The 16,822-nt window shown below is 40.9% G+C and overlaps 1 protein-coding gene across 5 annotated transcripts in view; it reads right to left on the reverse strand.

Annotated features, from left to right (window-relative positions):
* The window catches only part of CDase (neutral ceramidase), a 1,004,245-nt gene that overhangs the window by 484,757 nt on the left and 502,666 nt on the right, over positions 1-16,822 (reverse strand). For all 5 annotated transcript variants that reach the window (XM_068225499.1, XM_068225500.1, XM_067137831.2 and 2 more), the window contains exon 4: positions 2,392-2,568. In XM_068225499.1, the coding sequence (XP_068081600.1) occupies positions 2,392-2,568 (177 nt within the window). The remainder of the gene's footprint in view (positions 1-2,391; positions 2,569-16,822) is intronic.

Raw genomic sequence — 16,822 nt, forward strand, 5'->3', positions numbered from 1 at the left:
GGAGCTACAAATGCATTTAAAGAATTGAATGTTCAGAGGATGAAAAATCAAACTCACGTCAAAGAGACTGTGTTGAAATGCAATCCCCCTGCAGTATATTGGTAGGGTGGCTGGTGGGAACCTCTCGTACGCTTTGTTTAAGCATTACTGAAGGGGATTCTCAGAAAGCATATTCTAACATACGAGGAACTCGTGATGTCATTGTGTGAGGTGGAATCGCTGATGAATGTACGACCACTAAGGTACGTGTCAGAAAACTCTAATGATTTAAGCCCATTAACACCAGCTACAGTATAATTCCACATTATTCTGGAGTCTCCAATATGTTGGATGTGGAAATATTAGAAAAAGAGAAGTTCCGGTTTTGTCTACGCTACAGCAATTATCTAATGGAAGAAGTAAAATATGTTGTGAATGAAGATGACTTCGTACTACTTGTATCACAGAAATATAAGCGTGTAGTTGGCCTTTACCTAGAACTACAACTATACTCTCCGGCCGGAATGACAAGTCCTGAGAGGCTAAAATGAACACTCAAGATGGTGTTTTGATCCGTCCAATTGAAATAGCATATTCCCTGGTAATTGATAGCAGTGAAGTGTTTGTTAAGAAGAAACCCATACATTTCAGTGTCGACTTAGTTAATGTACTTTCAAAGCTTTTCAGCCTGCCAAAACTTGAGTGATATATCTTTGGTTGAGGTATTATTTGGCATGTTAAATAAGATGTATGCTAATGGTTACGATTCTTATGAATGCGATAATGAAATGTAATGGAGTCAGATAATTATTAATCATATAACTTACCATATTTTTAAAAGGCCCTAACTGGAATGAAATCTAATGTTGAAAACGGCATCATTCTCCGAGTCATAGGAATTAATCACTGAAGATTTAAAATAAATGACGCAGTCGGGAATCGAACAGAGGACCCCTTGGGCCAAATGCTACCTAACTAGTTAACTACGGATCTGGATAACAAAAAATAGCAAAATGAATTCAGCACGAATTCAAAACCAGTAGCATATTTCAAGGACATCTAAAACTGTAATAACATGCTAGATTCCTTTTCAAACTCAAGGGTAATTGGATTCAAGTGCAAGGAGCCTCATCCTATTACCGCTATTAAGTAAAATAGAAGGGACATTTTGCTCTGGGCGCGATACGTAAGACAACTCTCACAGATTCTGAAACAGAATTGAACTGATCTAAAAATACTATGGCGTGGAAATAAAAGCGAACTAAAATATCATACGCAATTGACATTCACTAAATCTTGAATAACAAACCAGCTAATTTTGTATAGGTCGAAAAGCTTAAATCAATAAATGTCATATTCAAATGGTTTAGTCCGGTCTCTAGATGATCGATGTGCCTACCCTTTCCGTGGAACGCGTTTAGAATCCAAGTCACAGTCCTTCTGGGAAGTTTTCTTGTTTACTTCTAATTTAATATATTTAGGTCCGCAGACAAATTTATAATTTAGGAGCCTTTGAGAGCAGATTGTATCCAAGTTTATATAGCTTCTACTACAATTATACGATTTGTTTTACGTCGCAGCGGCACAGATAGATCTCATGGTGACGATGGGATAGGAAAGGTCTAGGAACGGGAAGGAAGCGGCTGTGACCTTAATTAAGCCCCAGCAGTAATATCACTTAGATCCATAGAGTTTAAATGCCGAATTCAATAAAACTTCAAAATAAACTATCCCCCCCTCTACTCCTACTCTGCCACTCAAAATACATTATGCATGTAAAATTCACATTTCTTAGCACTGATGCATAGAAAGGATTTTTTTTTATATTTACATTCCTATTTTAGGCAGATCTTAGGCCCATTGTGTTAGATATACAGTGATTCATAGTAGGAGTATTACTTCTTATTTCCTTGCCCTGAGAATCCTAAAGGAATACATGTTACTGTAGCAATAGCGTTGCTGTCTTTCACCATGTGGGTGTCCGACTCGTTGGCTGAATGGTCAGCGTACTGGCCTTCGGTTCAGAGGGTCCCGGGTTCGATTCCCGGCCGGGTCGGGGATTTTAACCTTAATTGGTTAATTCCAATGGCCCGGGGGCTGGGTGTTTGTGCTGTCCCCAACATCCCTGCAACTCACACACCACACATAACACTATCCTCCACCACAATAACACGCAGTTACCTACAAATGGCAGATGCCGCCCACCCTCATCGGAGGGTCCGCCTTACAAGGGCTGCACTCGGCTAGAAATAGCCACACGAAATTAAACCATGTGGGTAGCAACGCAAATTACATCTTTGTTGGTGAAGTGCAGATAAGTATGCTCGAACTCGTGCGTATATATATATATATACATGTTCTTAACATGTATGTATATAACATGCAAATGAGGGTGCAATGACTAAAACTTACCAGAGCGATTCCGGACACAAGAGCGATAAAAGTTTCCTTCACAAAACCCAACGAACTCAAATCGAACAGTAGATCTTGGAGGAATCCTCCAGGAGTCGAATGAGTGTGTGTTCCACTTAACATTACATTCTTCTCTGTGTACATGGATCCGTATCTTGTTTTCAGCATGTTTATTACCTGGAAAACAGAAAAGAACGTATTAATCATATTCTTGAAAGCAGAACTGAAAAATCAATCTCAGTACTGTGGCAGAATGCCAACAAACGCCCATTATGGTAAAACCGTTCGATCGCGTAACAGTCAGCTTACTTTCAAGTCAGGGGCCCACGGTTAAATTCATGTCCGGGTATAGGTATATCACTGTGTTCTATAGCTCGGGGAATGGATGTCTGCGGTCATCTTAATATGAGTACATATGTCCATGTGCATAAAACAAATCACTCTAACAACCACCACAGATGTACGCGATAGTGGATACGTCCCTCTATACAGGGTCGGTGTCAGGAAGGACATTCAGCCGTAAAAATGGGTTTAATCTACATCAGTGCCGACTTCGGATGATTGGAAAAAGGCTACGAAAGAAAAGAATTTTAAACAGGTAAAAATAAGTAGGCTTACTCATGAATGAGAAATATTGCCCGCATAGTGTGTATGGCCCTGAACTACATCAATACAACTAAGAAAACTGTAGGAGAATAGTATATTTTTCCCTAAAGAATCTTTAAAATATCAGAAGAAATTTATATAATAATCCCAAGGATATGAAGATTCTACAAACAACATTGAATAAGGAATCCTGCAAGGAGGAATAAAAGCCAATTATATATATATATATATATAGCTCATGACAAAATGATATATAGTCTCCGACACCTCTGCATCTACAGTATTCTCATTTAGAGGATTTAACTTTTACACCAATCCCCTGAATTTTAAGTTCCAGTCGATTAGTACAAAGAGGAGAAAAGAATCGTTCCTCTCATCCGCATCACCAAGAAACCCAGAAATGTGTTTCTAAATCACGGTTAAAAGCTAAGTTAACCGTAATATAGTGGAGAAACAATCAATTAAAAGCCATCCAGGCAAGCAGCAGAAATATCCGAAAGCAATAAGCAGAAAAACAATTAATACGTCTATAAAAAATCAAATGAATAAATGTACATAACAATGCACTGTTAACATCGCAACTTAAGTGGAACTTTTCTTTTCATTGATTAGGCATCGAGCAAAGTAGGTAAGTAGTATATACTGATAGACATATAAAATAATGCAACGTCTTTGCCCACTTGAAACTTTGTGGAACAATCACATGCTGATATATCACAGCATTGGCCAATTTTATGTCACGTTTGAATCTGAAGTCCACGAATATGATACAAACCGCCAATGGGAAAACACTAGACCTAATTTTATCAAATGTGTCTGAATACTTGAGTGTTTATAGACGCTTGATGAAGGACTCACATCATCCAGCTTTGTTCACTGAGCTGAAAATATGTAGTATTTTAAAACATGTGAAATATACAGAGATTGTACAGTCTAGCTTAAGCAAGCAAAGGGAATGGACGTGTCTTGTAGTGTGTGCCGGTTGAGTGGAGTGGAGAAACCGTGGGGGAATGGACGGACAAAGTGGAGTGGGACGAGGAAATTCGGAAGATGATCGGTATAGAGCAAATCGGGTCATTATCGGGAGATGGCAGGGAAGAATGAAGACGGGAACTAACAATAGAAAGGAAAGCAAAGTAGAGATGGGAGTGAAGGGGAAGATGCTGTTATCGGCAGTGGTGGTCACAATGCTGCTGGTTATTGGTGGCGTAGAAGTAAGTCTAGGCCCACAGAGCAGTAGCAACATGAGCTGGAAAGACGTAGAAGTTATAAGGAAGGTGGTAAAGGAGGTATGGAGGCGTTATGCCCGTTTGAATAGTTGAAAAGATGCTGCAGGAGCAAGATAAAGAACACGAAAAGGCGAGGCAGTGGATACAGGAATACACGAAAGATACTAATGCGAAGATGGAAAACAGTAAGGGAGAAATTATGACACTGAAGGAGAAAATAAAATATATGGAAGAGGAGGTGGTAAATCTGAAGAAAAAAGTTGCCAGCCATCAGTCAGGATCGTAGGAAGATATCAATATATATTTACGGGTTGGAGGAAAGAAAGGCAGAAGCTAAAGTGGATATTATTTATAAAGTGGTAGATGTCATTCAAAATGAAAAATAAACTTAGTGAGGTCGATATAGATAACGTTGAGAGGGTAGGTAAGGTGAGAGAGCGAAGACGCATAACAGTGTCGCTGTTATCTTCACTGATGGCGGATATAGTTACAAGGAATTCAGGCAATCTGAAGAGTGAGAAAATTTGGATTAGGAGGGATTTAGGAAGAGAGGAGAATAAGAATTCAAAAATTTTTAAGAAACATTTAGTGAAAGCAAGACTGCAGGTGCTGAGAGCGTATATTCGGGGTCAGTTACTGGCGGTTAGCTATGGGAATTGGACTCGAAATTGGACTGTGACGAAACTGAAAGCAATGGAAGAGAGTTTGAAGCAAGAAGAAATCAGTAGGGCAAGTGAGGACATACATATTAGCAAGAGAGTGAAGTGATATCTTAGAAGCGGTTTTAGAAGGATGCAGGGAAGCAGAAAATGTACTGAGGATGGGGGCCCGTGAGAGAGAAGATTTTTTTTGGCGTATGGCTTTTAGTGCCGGGAGTGTCCGAGGACATGTTCGGATCGCCAGGTGCAGGTCTTTCGATTTAACGCCAGTAGGCGACCTGCGTGTCATGATGAGGATGAAATGATGATGAAGAAGAGACATACACCCAGCCCCCGTGCCAGAGAAATTAACCAATGGTGGTTAAAATTCCCAACCCTGCCGGGAATCGAACCCAGGACCCCTTGACCAAAGGCCAGCATGCTAACCATTTAGCCATGGAGCCGTACAAAGAAGATATAAGGATACAGGAAGAGACGGTGTTGGGGGGGGGGGCACAAGATGTGGCAAGTGGTCATAAACTAAGTCAATGGTTTGAAGGCAGAAGTAGAAGTAAAAGGTGCTTTGGCTAAAGGGAGAACCTTGAGCCTCAAGGAACTATGGGGTAAGAAAGGTAAAAGTGACGAAGGCATAGAGAAGTAAAAATTCAAGTAGTAGTAGTGTGCTAAAATGAACTGAAATGAATAGCGAATTTAATGGGGAGTTTGTTTGGGTGTATATTTGGAATTAAAAATGAAGGTAAGAGTGACTTTGTTTCCTATTTGCTCCACGTCGCACCGACCCAGAAGGTCTTATGGCGACGATGGGATAGGAAAGGCCTAGAAAGTGGAAGGAAGCGGCCGTGGCCTTAATTAAGGGACAGCCCAGGCATTTTCCTGGTGTGAAAATGGGAAACCATGGAAAGTCATCTTCAGGGCTGCTGACAGTGGGGCTCGAACCCACTATCTCCCGTACGGGATACTGGCCGCACTTAAGCGACTGCAGCTATCGAGCTCGGTTGATTATTATTAAGAGACAGATGTGGGGGATATGAAGATAGATATTATAGGGTAGAGTGTGTCTGTTTATTTGAAGGTTGCTATGAGTGATTAAATAGTGAGGATAAGGGAGGAAGTGAAGTATGGTTGGCAAATTGGAGATTGGAAACCTTGATGGTAATTTTTATATTATTTGTATTTAAGTGAAGGTAAGAGTGATTATGTTGTGGGATGTATGAGAAGGAAGGCTGTGTAGTAAGAGGCTGAGTTGGCGGTACGTGAATGGGAAGTATGATGGTAATCTTTGCTAATTGCATTTGAAATGAATAGTGAATTTAAAGAGGCAGAAGTGGTAGGTATGAGTGATTGTTCTTGCTAATTATGCATGGAAGGAAAGTACGAAGAAAATTTGAGTGATGGTTGTGAAGATAGAGGTTGTAGGGTAGAGTGGATTTGTTAGTCGTTCTTCAAGGCTGCTATGAGTTATCAAAGAGTGAGGAAAAGGGATGCAGTAAAGTATGGTTGGCAAACTGAGGTATCAACGAGAGTTTGAGTTGACGGTATGAGATTGGAAAGTTTGATGGTAAATTTTGAGTGAAGGTTGCTAACGGTGATTAGACGCTATGGCAGAACTAAAGTGGGGAGTTTGGTTGTGAGTATATTTGAATTAAGGTGAAGGTAAGAGTGACTATGATTAAGATGCAGATGTGGTGGTATGTAAAGAATGATGATAAAGCTGGGGATTGTTGCTAAAATGAATTAAAATGAATCGTGAACTTAATGTCGAGTTTGTTTTGGTGTATATTTGGATTTAGGGTAGAGTGTGTTTGTAAATTTTATTTGAGGGTTGTTATGAGTGATTAAAGAGTGAGGATAAGGGAGGCAATGAAGTATGGTTGGCAAATTGGAGATTGGAAAGATTGATGGTTATTTTTATGTTATTTGTATTTAGGTGAAGGTAGGGGTGATTATGTGGTGAAATGCATGAGAAAGGAGACAGTGTAGTAAGAGGATGAGTGGGAAGTACGATGGAAATTCCTGTTAATTGTATTTGAAATGAATAGTGATTTTAAAGAGGTAGATGTGATGGGAAATGAAGGTAGATATTTGAGGTGGTGGTATGAGATTGGAAAGCCTGATGGTAATTTTGTAGGTTATTTGATTTAATTTAATAGTGAATTTCTTTGAGGGTGGCCCGATGAGTGATTAAAGAGTGAAGAAAGGGAGGCAGTGACGTATGGTTGGAAAACTGAGGTATGAATAAGAGATTAAGTTGGCGGTATGAGATTGGAAAATTTGATTGTAATTTTTGAGTGAGGGTTGCTAAGAGTAATTAGACGTGCTGGCAGAATTTAGGTGTGGAGTTTGATTTTGAGTATATTTGTATTATAAGTGAAGGTAAGAGTGACGATGATTAAGAAGCAGATGTGGTGGTATGTAAAGAATGGAGTTATTTTTAGTGAGGGTGGCCCGAAAGTAAAATAAGAGAGGAGTGGTGGTGGTTACGAGTGATTGTGTTTGTTAATCGTACATTAGGCTAAGAGTGTTTACTATGATTATGTGCATTGCATTATAAGTGGTAACAAGGAAGTAGTTCACGTCTGAAGTTACAACGTGAGGAGAATGTGTCACACTAACATGGCAGGTGTTGTAACTCTAAGGCTGGGTCAGCAAACCTGAGTATATCAAGTGAAAGAAAGATAGAAGGTAAGGAAAGGGCTTGGTTCGCAGCCCAGTCAGGAGTTATAAGAAGGAAGGTTTTAACTTCCTTGTTATTTTTATTTTCAGCTACTTCGTACAATTGCCGATCACCATGGCCTTCCGATCCCCGGAAGGGAGTTGACCGTGGGCCACTTGATTATTATTATTATTATTATTATTATTATTATTATTATTATTATTATTATTATTATTATTATTATTATTATTATTATTTTATATTAAGTTCGTTATTTTGTTCATACACTTGTGGATGGATGGATGGATGGATGGATGGATGGATGGATGGATGGATGGATGGATGGATGGATGGATGGATGGATGGATGGATGGATGGATGGATGGACGGACGGACGGACGGACGGACGGACGGACGGACGAACGGACAAAGTAATGTACATGTAGAGTTGCAACGCATAAATCAATCTTATGAAATGTCACTGTATTATAATGTTCTCTTCATGGACTATTATGCATTACACGAAATAATGTAAAAAACCCATGCAGTTATTATTATCTTAACGGCTCTGGAATATTACATATTTATAAACAATGATTCAAATTTAGTAATATAATTGTGTTAATTTTTGTGACTCAAATTTAATTCGAGTTTCCCTCGTCGTCATATTTAAGACCAATTAGACTATTTGTCATTATCTCGTAAACAATTATGCTAACTACGCTGAGCCAGTAATCAATTATTTCAAGATATACAACATACTGAGTATCGTACAAAATGTTTTGTACTTCCTTCCTGTAAAAGAGAGATACATTGAGAGCAAATGGGAACAAAAATGAGAAAGAGAGGCGAATGAAATGAAACTAGAAAGGCTATACGGAACAAAGGAGAAAATACAATACTAGAAATGAGCTGAGTCGGAGGTCTGATTGATACAAGGCTCCTTTACAATTTAGGATATGATGAAACCTCTCCCAACATTGTACTGCGTTCCAATTTTATCACACGTCCACTTGCGTTTAGAAAAGATAGACCATCATTTTGTCTCGTAATGTGAACGTTTTCTGAATTGTGCAGACCAAGATTTCTCATGGTTTTCCCTCTGGATACGACCAAGCAACATTGATAAATACGCTTAATCAATAGCTTGACACGACTATACGTGTTTTCACATTAAACTTGGCATATCTATTATTTACAATCTTAAATGCGTTACGATTATGACAAATAATAACACACAGTAGTGAGCTTGGCCGTTGTTCATATTCCCTATATTCAGTATGGCCATTCATGTATTGTCGTACCTTACATTATTTCGCAACATTATGGAATGCGACAAATTATTCGATTTTTTCTAGCGGGTGTCCTCAAATGCGGTAATATACATGAATAAATCTTCAAGACAGAAAGAGATGCACATTTAATATTTTGTTCTTGTACTGCGTATTTCTAATATTTCGAAGGATATAGTGTATTTTTGATAAAGTAATTTACACTACTCTACAATAGTTAAGCATAATCACTAAACGAGGCCATACCATCTGAAAGGAATGGCAGACGTATTGCTGAACAAACGGAAGCTGAATCACACACCATTATGTCACACAAGTCGTCCAAAAACCAGTGTCAGAAAGGTTCTGATAGCTAAGGTACACATTTGACAACAACTAACAAAACTTGGCATGTCTTCCACAACAAAATATATTGTTAATAGGTTGTAAGGTTACCCCTAACGGCCACACATGCTTCGCAGGGACGTAGTATGCTCTCTATCAGATGGTCCAAGAGGTCTTGTAGCAGTCGATCCCGTTCCTCAGAAAGGGCAATGCGAAGGTCCTGGAGGGTCCTTGGTGGAGGCTGAGCGCATGCAATTCGCTTCCCTAATGTATCCCAGGCATTTTCAGATCCGCAGACCTCCCTGGCCAGTCCATGCGATGAATGTCTTCCCGAGCCAGAAATTCATCCACCAGAGCAGCGCGTTGCGGTCGGGCATTATCATCCATTAAGACGAAGTCTGGACCAACCGCACCTCTGAAGAGTCGAACATGTGGTCTCAGTACCCCATCCCTGTATCTACGAGCGTTAACAGTGTTCCTCGGATCACTCATGAAGGTATGCAGGCCCGTACAGCCATTCAACATGATGCCGGTCCACACCATGACGCACCACCACCATACTGGTACCGTTCCACGATGTTCCTGTGGTTGTATCGGCTACCCGGTTCTCTCCAGATTAATGTGCGACGAGAATCGTTCTGCAAACTGAAGCGGGATTCATCTGTGAAGAGCACATGCCTCCATTCATTCACGGTCCAGTTCCGATGCTGACGGCTCCACAGTAAACGGGCCAGTCACTGTGTTGGAGTGAGCGGGACGCACACCGCTGGACGTCGGGCAAATAGCCCTGCTGTTCTGAGCCTCCGGTACACAGTTTGCCGGCAAACGGCAACCTCTGAGACGGCTGCAAGCTCCGCCGACAATTGTCTTGCAGGTGCACTCTAATTTCGACGGGCAGTTAAGGCCAAATATCGGTCCTGCTATAGGGTTTTTACCCTTGGTCGACGTGGTACTGGCCTACAACTAACATCTCCTGTATATCGAAATCGTCTCCCAAGCCTGTAGATGACACTTTGTGGCACATACAAGGATATGGCGACTTCGGTCTGTGTCTGGCCTACTTCCAGACGGCCGAGTATTCTACTCTGCAAAACGGGGTCCAAATGGCGTCGCTTTGCCATTATGTTGTCATGTTCACCATGAGGCTACATTCCGCACGCTATAACAGGGCAAACACGACTAAGGGAATATGGGGCTCAGGCACTGGCTGTGTCAAAGCAGGGAACACTCCTTTCCTATACAGAGCGAACACGTAACATTGATAGATGCATAAATCGTGCGATTTGCGGTCTATTTCCTGTTTCCCTGCGAACTCGTAACTTAGGAACTTTTGAACACTAGTGTATTTTGTCGGATATTGAGCGACAGTTTGTATATCTTCAGAAGTAACTGTAAAATAGGAAGTTGTTTTTAATGCGGTGGAGAACACAGAGGCATTTACTTGGTCGGAATGCTCGTTCTGCACAGACGGCCTAGATCTATTTTTAAGAAAAATGTGCTTGCTATTCCACCTTTGACAAATTTATTCTGAAATTTAATTGATGACAATAACACAAGTAGTATCTAAACCAGCATACTAGTTAAAATACTTGATTATACCTTCATTAGTGATAGTAAAATCGTTCTGTGTACAGCGTATGAAAAATTCACTTCCTGCTGTTGTTGTTGTATGAAGTCTCAGTTAGAGCAGCATTAAATACCGATCTTCTTATGAGGAATAATATAAGTGTTCCGTCGAAGAAACGAATTCTTCTTCCACGAGTGTTGATGGAATATTCTTTGTCTTCTAACAGTGAAATTAATGAGGATTTATGCATAGCAGTGATTGTCGCGAATATGCAATTGCATAAACCTGGAGTACCAAAATTTAAAGCATTCCTACGCATATTGCAACTTCAATATTGTAGATGAATCTACACCTCAAAAGAACTACTTGGACGCCTGATACATTGACACAATGGAATGCATTGGAGCTGAACTTGGTGGTTCCTTCTAACCAGTGCCTTCGGTCGTTTCATCGCAAATCTCATCGTAGGAAAGTTAGTTCAAGAGGCTCTCTCCAAACCCTATTTATTCCACTGTAAACCACTGGACCAGGCAAATCATGCTACGTCATCTCGATTTTTCAACAATGGACTTAAAGAGTTAGGAACTGATTAAGAAATAGCGCTTGCCCTCTATTCAGATGCTGTAAGCTATATATAAAGGGCGATCGCAATCTTTCCGTTCGACGGCCGTACAGCCCTGAATCGCGATGCCAATCAGGCAAAATCGCCGTGAGCACTGAGGCGCTCATCCCATCGACGCATCAGGTTGAAGATCCCATGTAGTAAAACACCCTGTCCTGCTGCGTGAAGAAGTCCGTAACCACCTGCTGCACATCCTCGTCCGACAGGAAACGTCGACCGTCCAAGGCGTTTTTTGAGGGCGTAGAAGCGTGATAACGCATGGAGAGTCATCAGGACTATAGGAATCATCCCCCGCCCACTTGTTGATATCCGTAGTGGATGAGACTGACCTCCCAGATCAACCAGCATCTTGTGATTAAACGCGACCCACATGGAGCTCGGTGCACCATTCCACAACGGTGGTACTCGACAGACATGCTGACCCATACACGGTCTTCACTCTCCGATGGATGTCCACCGAGGTTTGTCCTTCAGCAGCCAAGACCGGAAATAACATCACGTTGGTCCTGTTTGGACGCATTTGGCAATAACGCCCCGATAGTTCACGTGGCCGCATTTAATGCACGTACTTCAGCAAGGCACGACTGTCACACTAATACCTTTGCCAATATGTCCGTTCTCATATACCTACATCGGAGTCGCGCTACGTTGCATGTCCGCTGCAGCAACGCCCCCAAATGGACACTTTTTCATCACGCCTTATACTAAAAGCTGCGGGTGCGCTATGTTTTTCCCTAGTATGATCCATTCCACGGGTTTGTCATATGGACTAAATCGAATGGCTACGATAAGTAGGGATCCGTTTTCTGAAGTTAATGTTGTAATATCAGCAACCAAATTTATTTTAGGAAATTTCTCTATTACGTACAATGTTGCAAGGTTGTAACCGGATATGCCTTTACCTCCAATGCCAGTGATTACTAGACGGAGAACGTGGATACGAGCTATAAGCTTCTATAATGAACGTCCTGAAGCAGTGATCTCGATGTTGGAAATCATTTTCTCCTGAACGTGTAGCGTTTGTGCGTGAATCCACGAGTGCGTCTCATGGCAACTTAGCATATTCGATATTATACAACACAAGCCACTTTTTTTGCTTCCAAGTAACATAAAAAGCTGAAAAATTCTGGATTGTTCCTCCATGAGTTTGTGTCAGTATCGTAAGATGCAACAAAAACCTGAGTGTTGTGCCAGGGGAAGTCAGTGAGTGTGTTTCCAAAGATTCTATGATATCTGAAGAAAAGAACCCCGGATACTGAACCCTTCTCAACGTATGCAAAGTACTTAAGGGCGAGCGTGTGTAGCGTGTCCTGAGTGTTATTCCTTATATGAAATACGTATCTGTTACTTCGTGTGAAGTTGAAAGTTGGGTTTAAATTAATTAGAACATTCAGACGGACAGAATGCAAGCAAAGACTTCAGAGAATCTGATGACATATGTAATCGTTAATCGCGCCTTCAAAGAACAATCGAATGAGGTAGAATAACATTTCCAGTTGTGTTTATATTTCTTATCACTGTACAAGTAATAATAATGATAACGTTTATATTTTAAGTTATATATTTATCTACATATTTTATCGATTTATGCAACATATTCCTCATTTTCATATTACAGAACACGCGGACGCTGTGAATGATACACAATACGGACTGTCGACGTAGTATATTAACTCAGCCACATGGCGGTGAAACAACAGCAAATACACCTATGGCAGTAGTCATCAACCATGTGGGTAGCAAAATAATGCACAACGACATTACTCATCTCCAATATACTACTATCAATAATACTACTGCCTTTACGGTTTTTCAATACAGCGAGGTGTTACCCGCAGGAGCTCCTTTCTATGTAGGTGACTCTACCAACATAAGGCTGGCATACTTAAGCACCTTGAAATCCCACTAGGCTGAACAGGGATTGAACCCGCCAACCTAGGTTCAGAAGTCCAGCGCTCTACAATATGAAAAACTCAGGTCGGCTCCAATATACCACTCATCCTTGACCTTGAGCGCATGTGCTCCTGGGAGCAGCTGCATGTCGTCTTGTATATTCTGTCCGGTCAGTGTGATTTAGAGAAGTGCCGCGAACAGTCATATCATACCATTGTTGTCTCATGGCCTGCCGAATTGCAGATATATGGCAAGGCTACACTGTTGGCATTTTCGATGCTAATTTCTCATTACCGTACCGAGGATTCTACAACAGTGTAAACCGAAAGGTCTCAACACTAGTAAGTCCTCTGTAAGTAATGTGATAAAATTACATCAATATGGTTTCCCGCCAGAAACAGCAACTTCTATAAAACTGCCGCGGTATACAGTTCGACCCTGCAGGACTCCGGGCATTATTAATAAGGTAAAGGCTGCTTTCCTGAAGAAAAATCCACCAACTCAAAGACACCTTGTCAGCCGTACAAGCACATCTAAAAATACAGTCTACCGTATGACTAAAGGAGATCTGAACCTCGTAAAGCGACATAAGGCACGTGGACAGGCTTTGAAAGCAAGGTACTTTAAAGAACGGTTCACTAATGGCAGAAAATTATACGATTACTACCAAGTAGGTGATAAATTGCAGCCAGTTGTTACCCTGGATGAAGCTTTGGTTTATTTCGATGACACCAACAAGCCCAGGCAGGGCAACTTACTATCACCCAAAAGGCCCAAAAGGGCAGTCAAACTTCGTCAAGGTAAACAAAGATAATTTTGCTAAGGGCAGGGTATTGTGTCCTGGATAAACCCAGAATCCTCACAGTGGCGAAAAATGTGCAGATCAATGCTACCTACTTCCAATAATAATGTCATGGGCCCCTCGGTTGTACGGTGAGAATGCTTCAAATGTCTAGATCCACATGGATAAAGCATCCAGTCATACTGCCAGATCATCAGTCAACTACCACGAGAGAAAAGAAGCAGAGACGTATGTCCGTGCCATATGATTTAGTGACGTCCCTGCCAAATTCCTGGATGCATTGCTGATGGATTTCTGTGCCTGTGATCTCCTGAAAAGCGGGCTTTCTTCTAGACGTCCCGCCACTATTGAGGGTCATTGGAAGGTGTGCAAGGAGGTACGGGACAATATTTCTCTTCCTGTACTCCGTTGAAACCTTCCGCAGTAGAAATTGAGATGTAGGGCAATAGTCCGTGCCCGTAGCTATCACATCGAGCATAATCATGTCGAGAGGACAATCACCTAGGACAAAAGGTACGTCAAAATTGTCCAATCTTAACGGGAGTAACCCTCCGTATTTCTCAAGGTTTAGATTTTTGTACTTGAGTTTTAGATTGTAATAAGAATGTTATTTGCTTTACTTCCCACTAACTACCTTCACGGGTTTCGGAGACGCCCAGAGTTACCTTATTTAGTCCCACAAGAATTCATTTACGTGCCAGTAAATACAGTACACCTATACGAGGCTGACGTATTTGAGCACCTTCAAATACCACCAGACTGAGCTAGGATCGAACCTGCCAAGTTGGGGGTCAGAAGGCCAACCACTCAGCCCGACATTTTACATTGTAAAAGCGCTTAAAAATAACTTTTGTATGTCATTTAATGCACACAAATTATTCTGATCTGTACTCTATAAGATAGAAATGTATGCGTGCAGACCAGCATTTCTGAGGAAGATATAATATATCGCTCATTTGCGACAAGAGTGTCACAACTCATAATCTGTAATTTTTGAGTTGTTGGCTTGTAAGGAACTGCTTTGAGGAGCACTGTTATGGTACATGCTACAGCGCCAGAACTCTACTTGCGATACACGCCAGTAAAGAACGGTTGTGTTTCAGTCGCACGCTTGAAATCCAGCTGCTCCTTACTTGCAACACTGGCATATTTCAGTTCTGTTGTGACCACCGTCATGTCATTGCCACGGGATTTGCATGAAGAACGTTACATTTCGTGTTAAAACGTTTCAGCTACAGAAGAGTGACAGGTAAGAATGTTGCTGTTTGCATAAATAATGCATTATTGTAAAATGTGACGTAAGTGGACAGTTGAATTTTGACTGCAAGATATTCACAAATTCAAAATATGTTCTTACAGATAAGATAATGCCAGCCGAAGCAGTCATATTTCAAAATGTGACATTCTTGCAGCAAAACATCACTCACTTCTGCTGAACCATCTTAAGACGTTACTCCAACAATCGAAAACGTAATATTGAACTCTACAGAAAAATGACGTTTTTGAAGAAAATAAATTGTGGACTTATAAAAAAAAGTTTACAACATCTTAATGTGTGTCGTTATTGTTACAAATTAGATAACACTATGTCTTCACAAGAAGAAGTTTATCAGCTGATCAATTTGCGCTATTTCAGGATTCGTATGTAATCGTTACAGGTCGAGGACAGAAGACGGTAAAACTTGCCCTGGAATCCGTTTTAGGTGAGTCCAGTAAAATTAATGTTATTAACTATATTTTTATGGTAATGATTGACCAGTGTTTGTATATTACACTGAAGTTCCTCCCTTTTTCACAAAATGTTGCAGATTTCTGCCAGGAAGTTAATGATGGCATAATTCATGATGGAAACACAGGAATTTCAGCTTCTGGGAGTAAACATTCGGTGGCATTCATCAGTGCTATTTCCTTCTTCTTCTTCTCCTCCTCCTCCTCATCATCATCCGGTTATCCGTCGTCAGATGGTGATAGTAGCAGCGGTGAATCATCATCTGAAGACTGCGACGATTTAATTTGTGATGCGACGTAGAAGCCACAAGATGGCAGTGAAGTAATTGAAGAAGATGGTCTCCATCTTGCCCATCCAGTACTCAACACTGGAGGAAATGTGATTCCAAATTGAGAGGAAGTGATACGAATATTTTAACTAGTTCATTGAGAAAGGGTGTAAAACACAAACGTAATGAAAAAGTGGTGAAGGAAAATTTTAAAAGACGCTAGAAATTCCGGGAAGGCATACTAAATGCGAACGGAGGACAAAAGTAAGGGAAGAGAGGAAAATCAAACGTGCGTGTTCAGATAAATGCAGGTTAAGATGTTCGATGAAATTTCGTGAGGAGGATGCTTGAAACTGTTTTCTGGATGTTGGGCACTGGGCAACATTGATAAGCAGAGACAATTCATAATAACTATTGAGCTCTTATTGAAGTGCTCATTTAATTAGTCGGTCACTGATATGAATGTATAGAGTATATTTCATTTTTATTAAGTCTTGGTGACTGGCAGGGAACGTCTACATTCATCAGTACAGGTCGCAATTTCTAGAGGAAGCTTGGAGACCAGGTCTATTTGCTCGCCAGCTATATTTAAAAGTAGGTAGAAGCAGAACAATCGAACTCCAAAAGCCATGATCAACGGAAAACATTTAGGAAGCCCGGCGAGAGGCTAGAGAAGCTTGCGGGGTACGTTTGAAGTAAGCGTCAGGTACGCGATGTGTTTAACCAATGATATGATAGCGTCAAAGTAATTTTGGCTAGTCACTGGTCTATGTAAGTGATGGCCACA

This window comes from Anabrus simplex, chromosome 1, assembly GCF_040414725.1.
Source record: "Anabrus simplex isolate iqAnaSimp1 chromosome 1, ASM4041472v1, whole genome shotgun sequence".
Taxonomy (NCBI): Eukaryota; Metazoa; Arthropoda; class Insecta; order Orthoptera; family Tettigoniidae; genus Anabrus; species Anabrus simplex.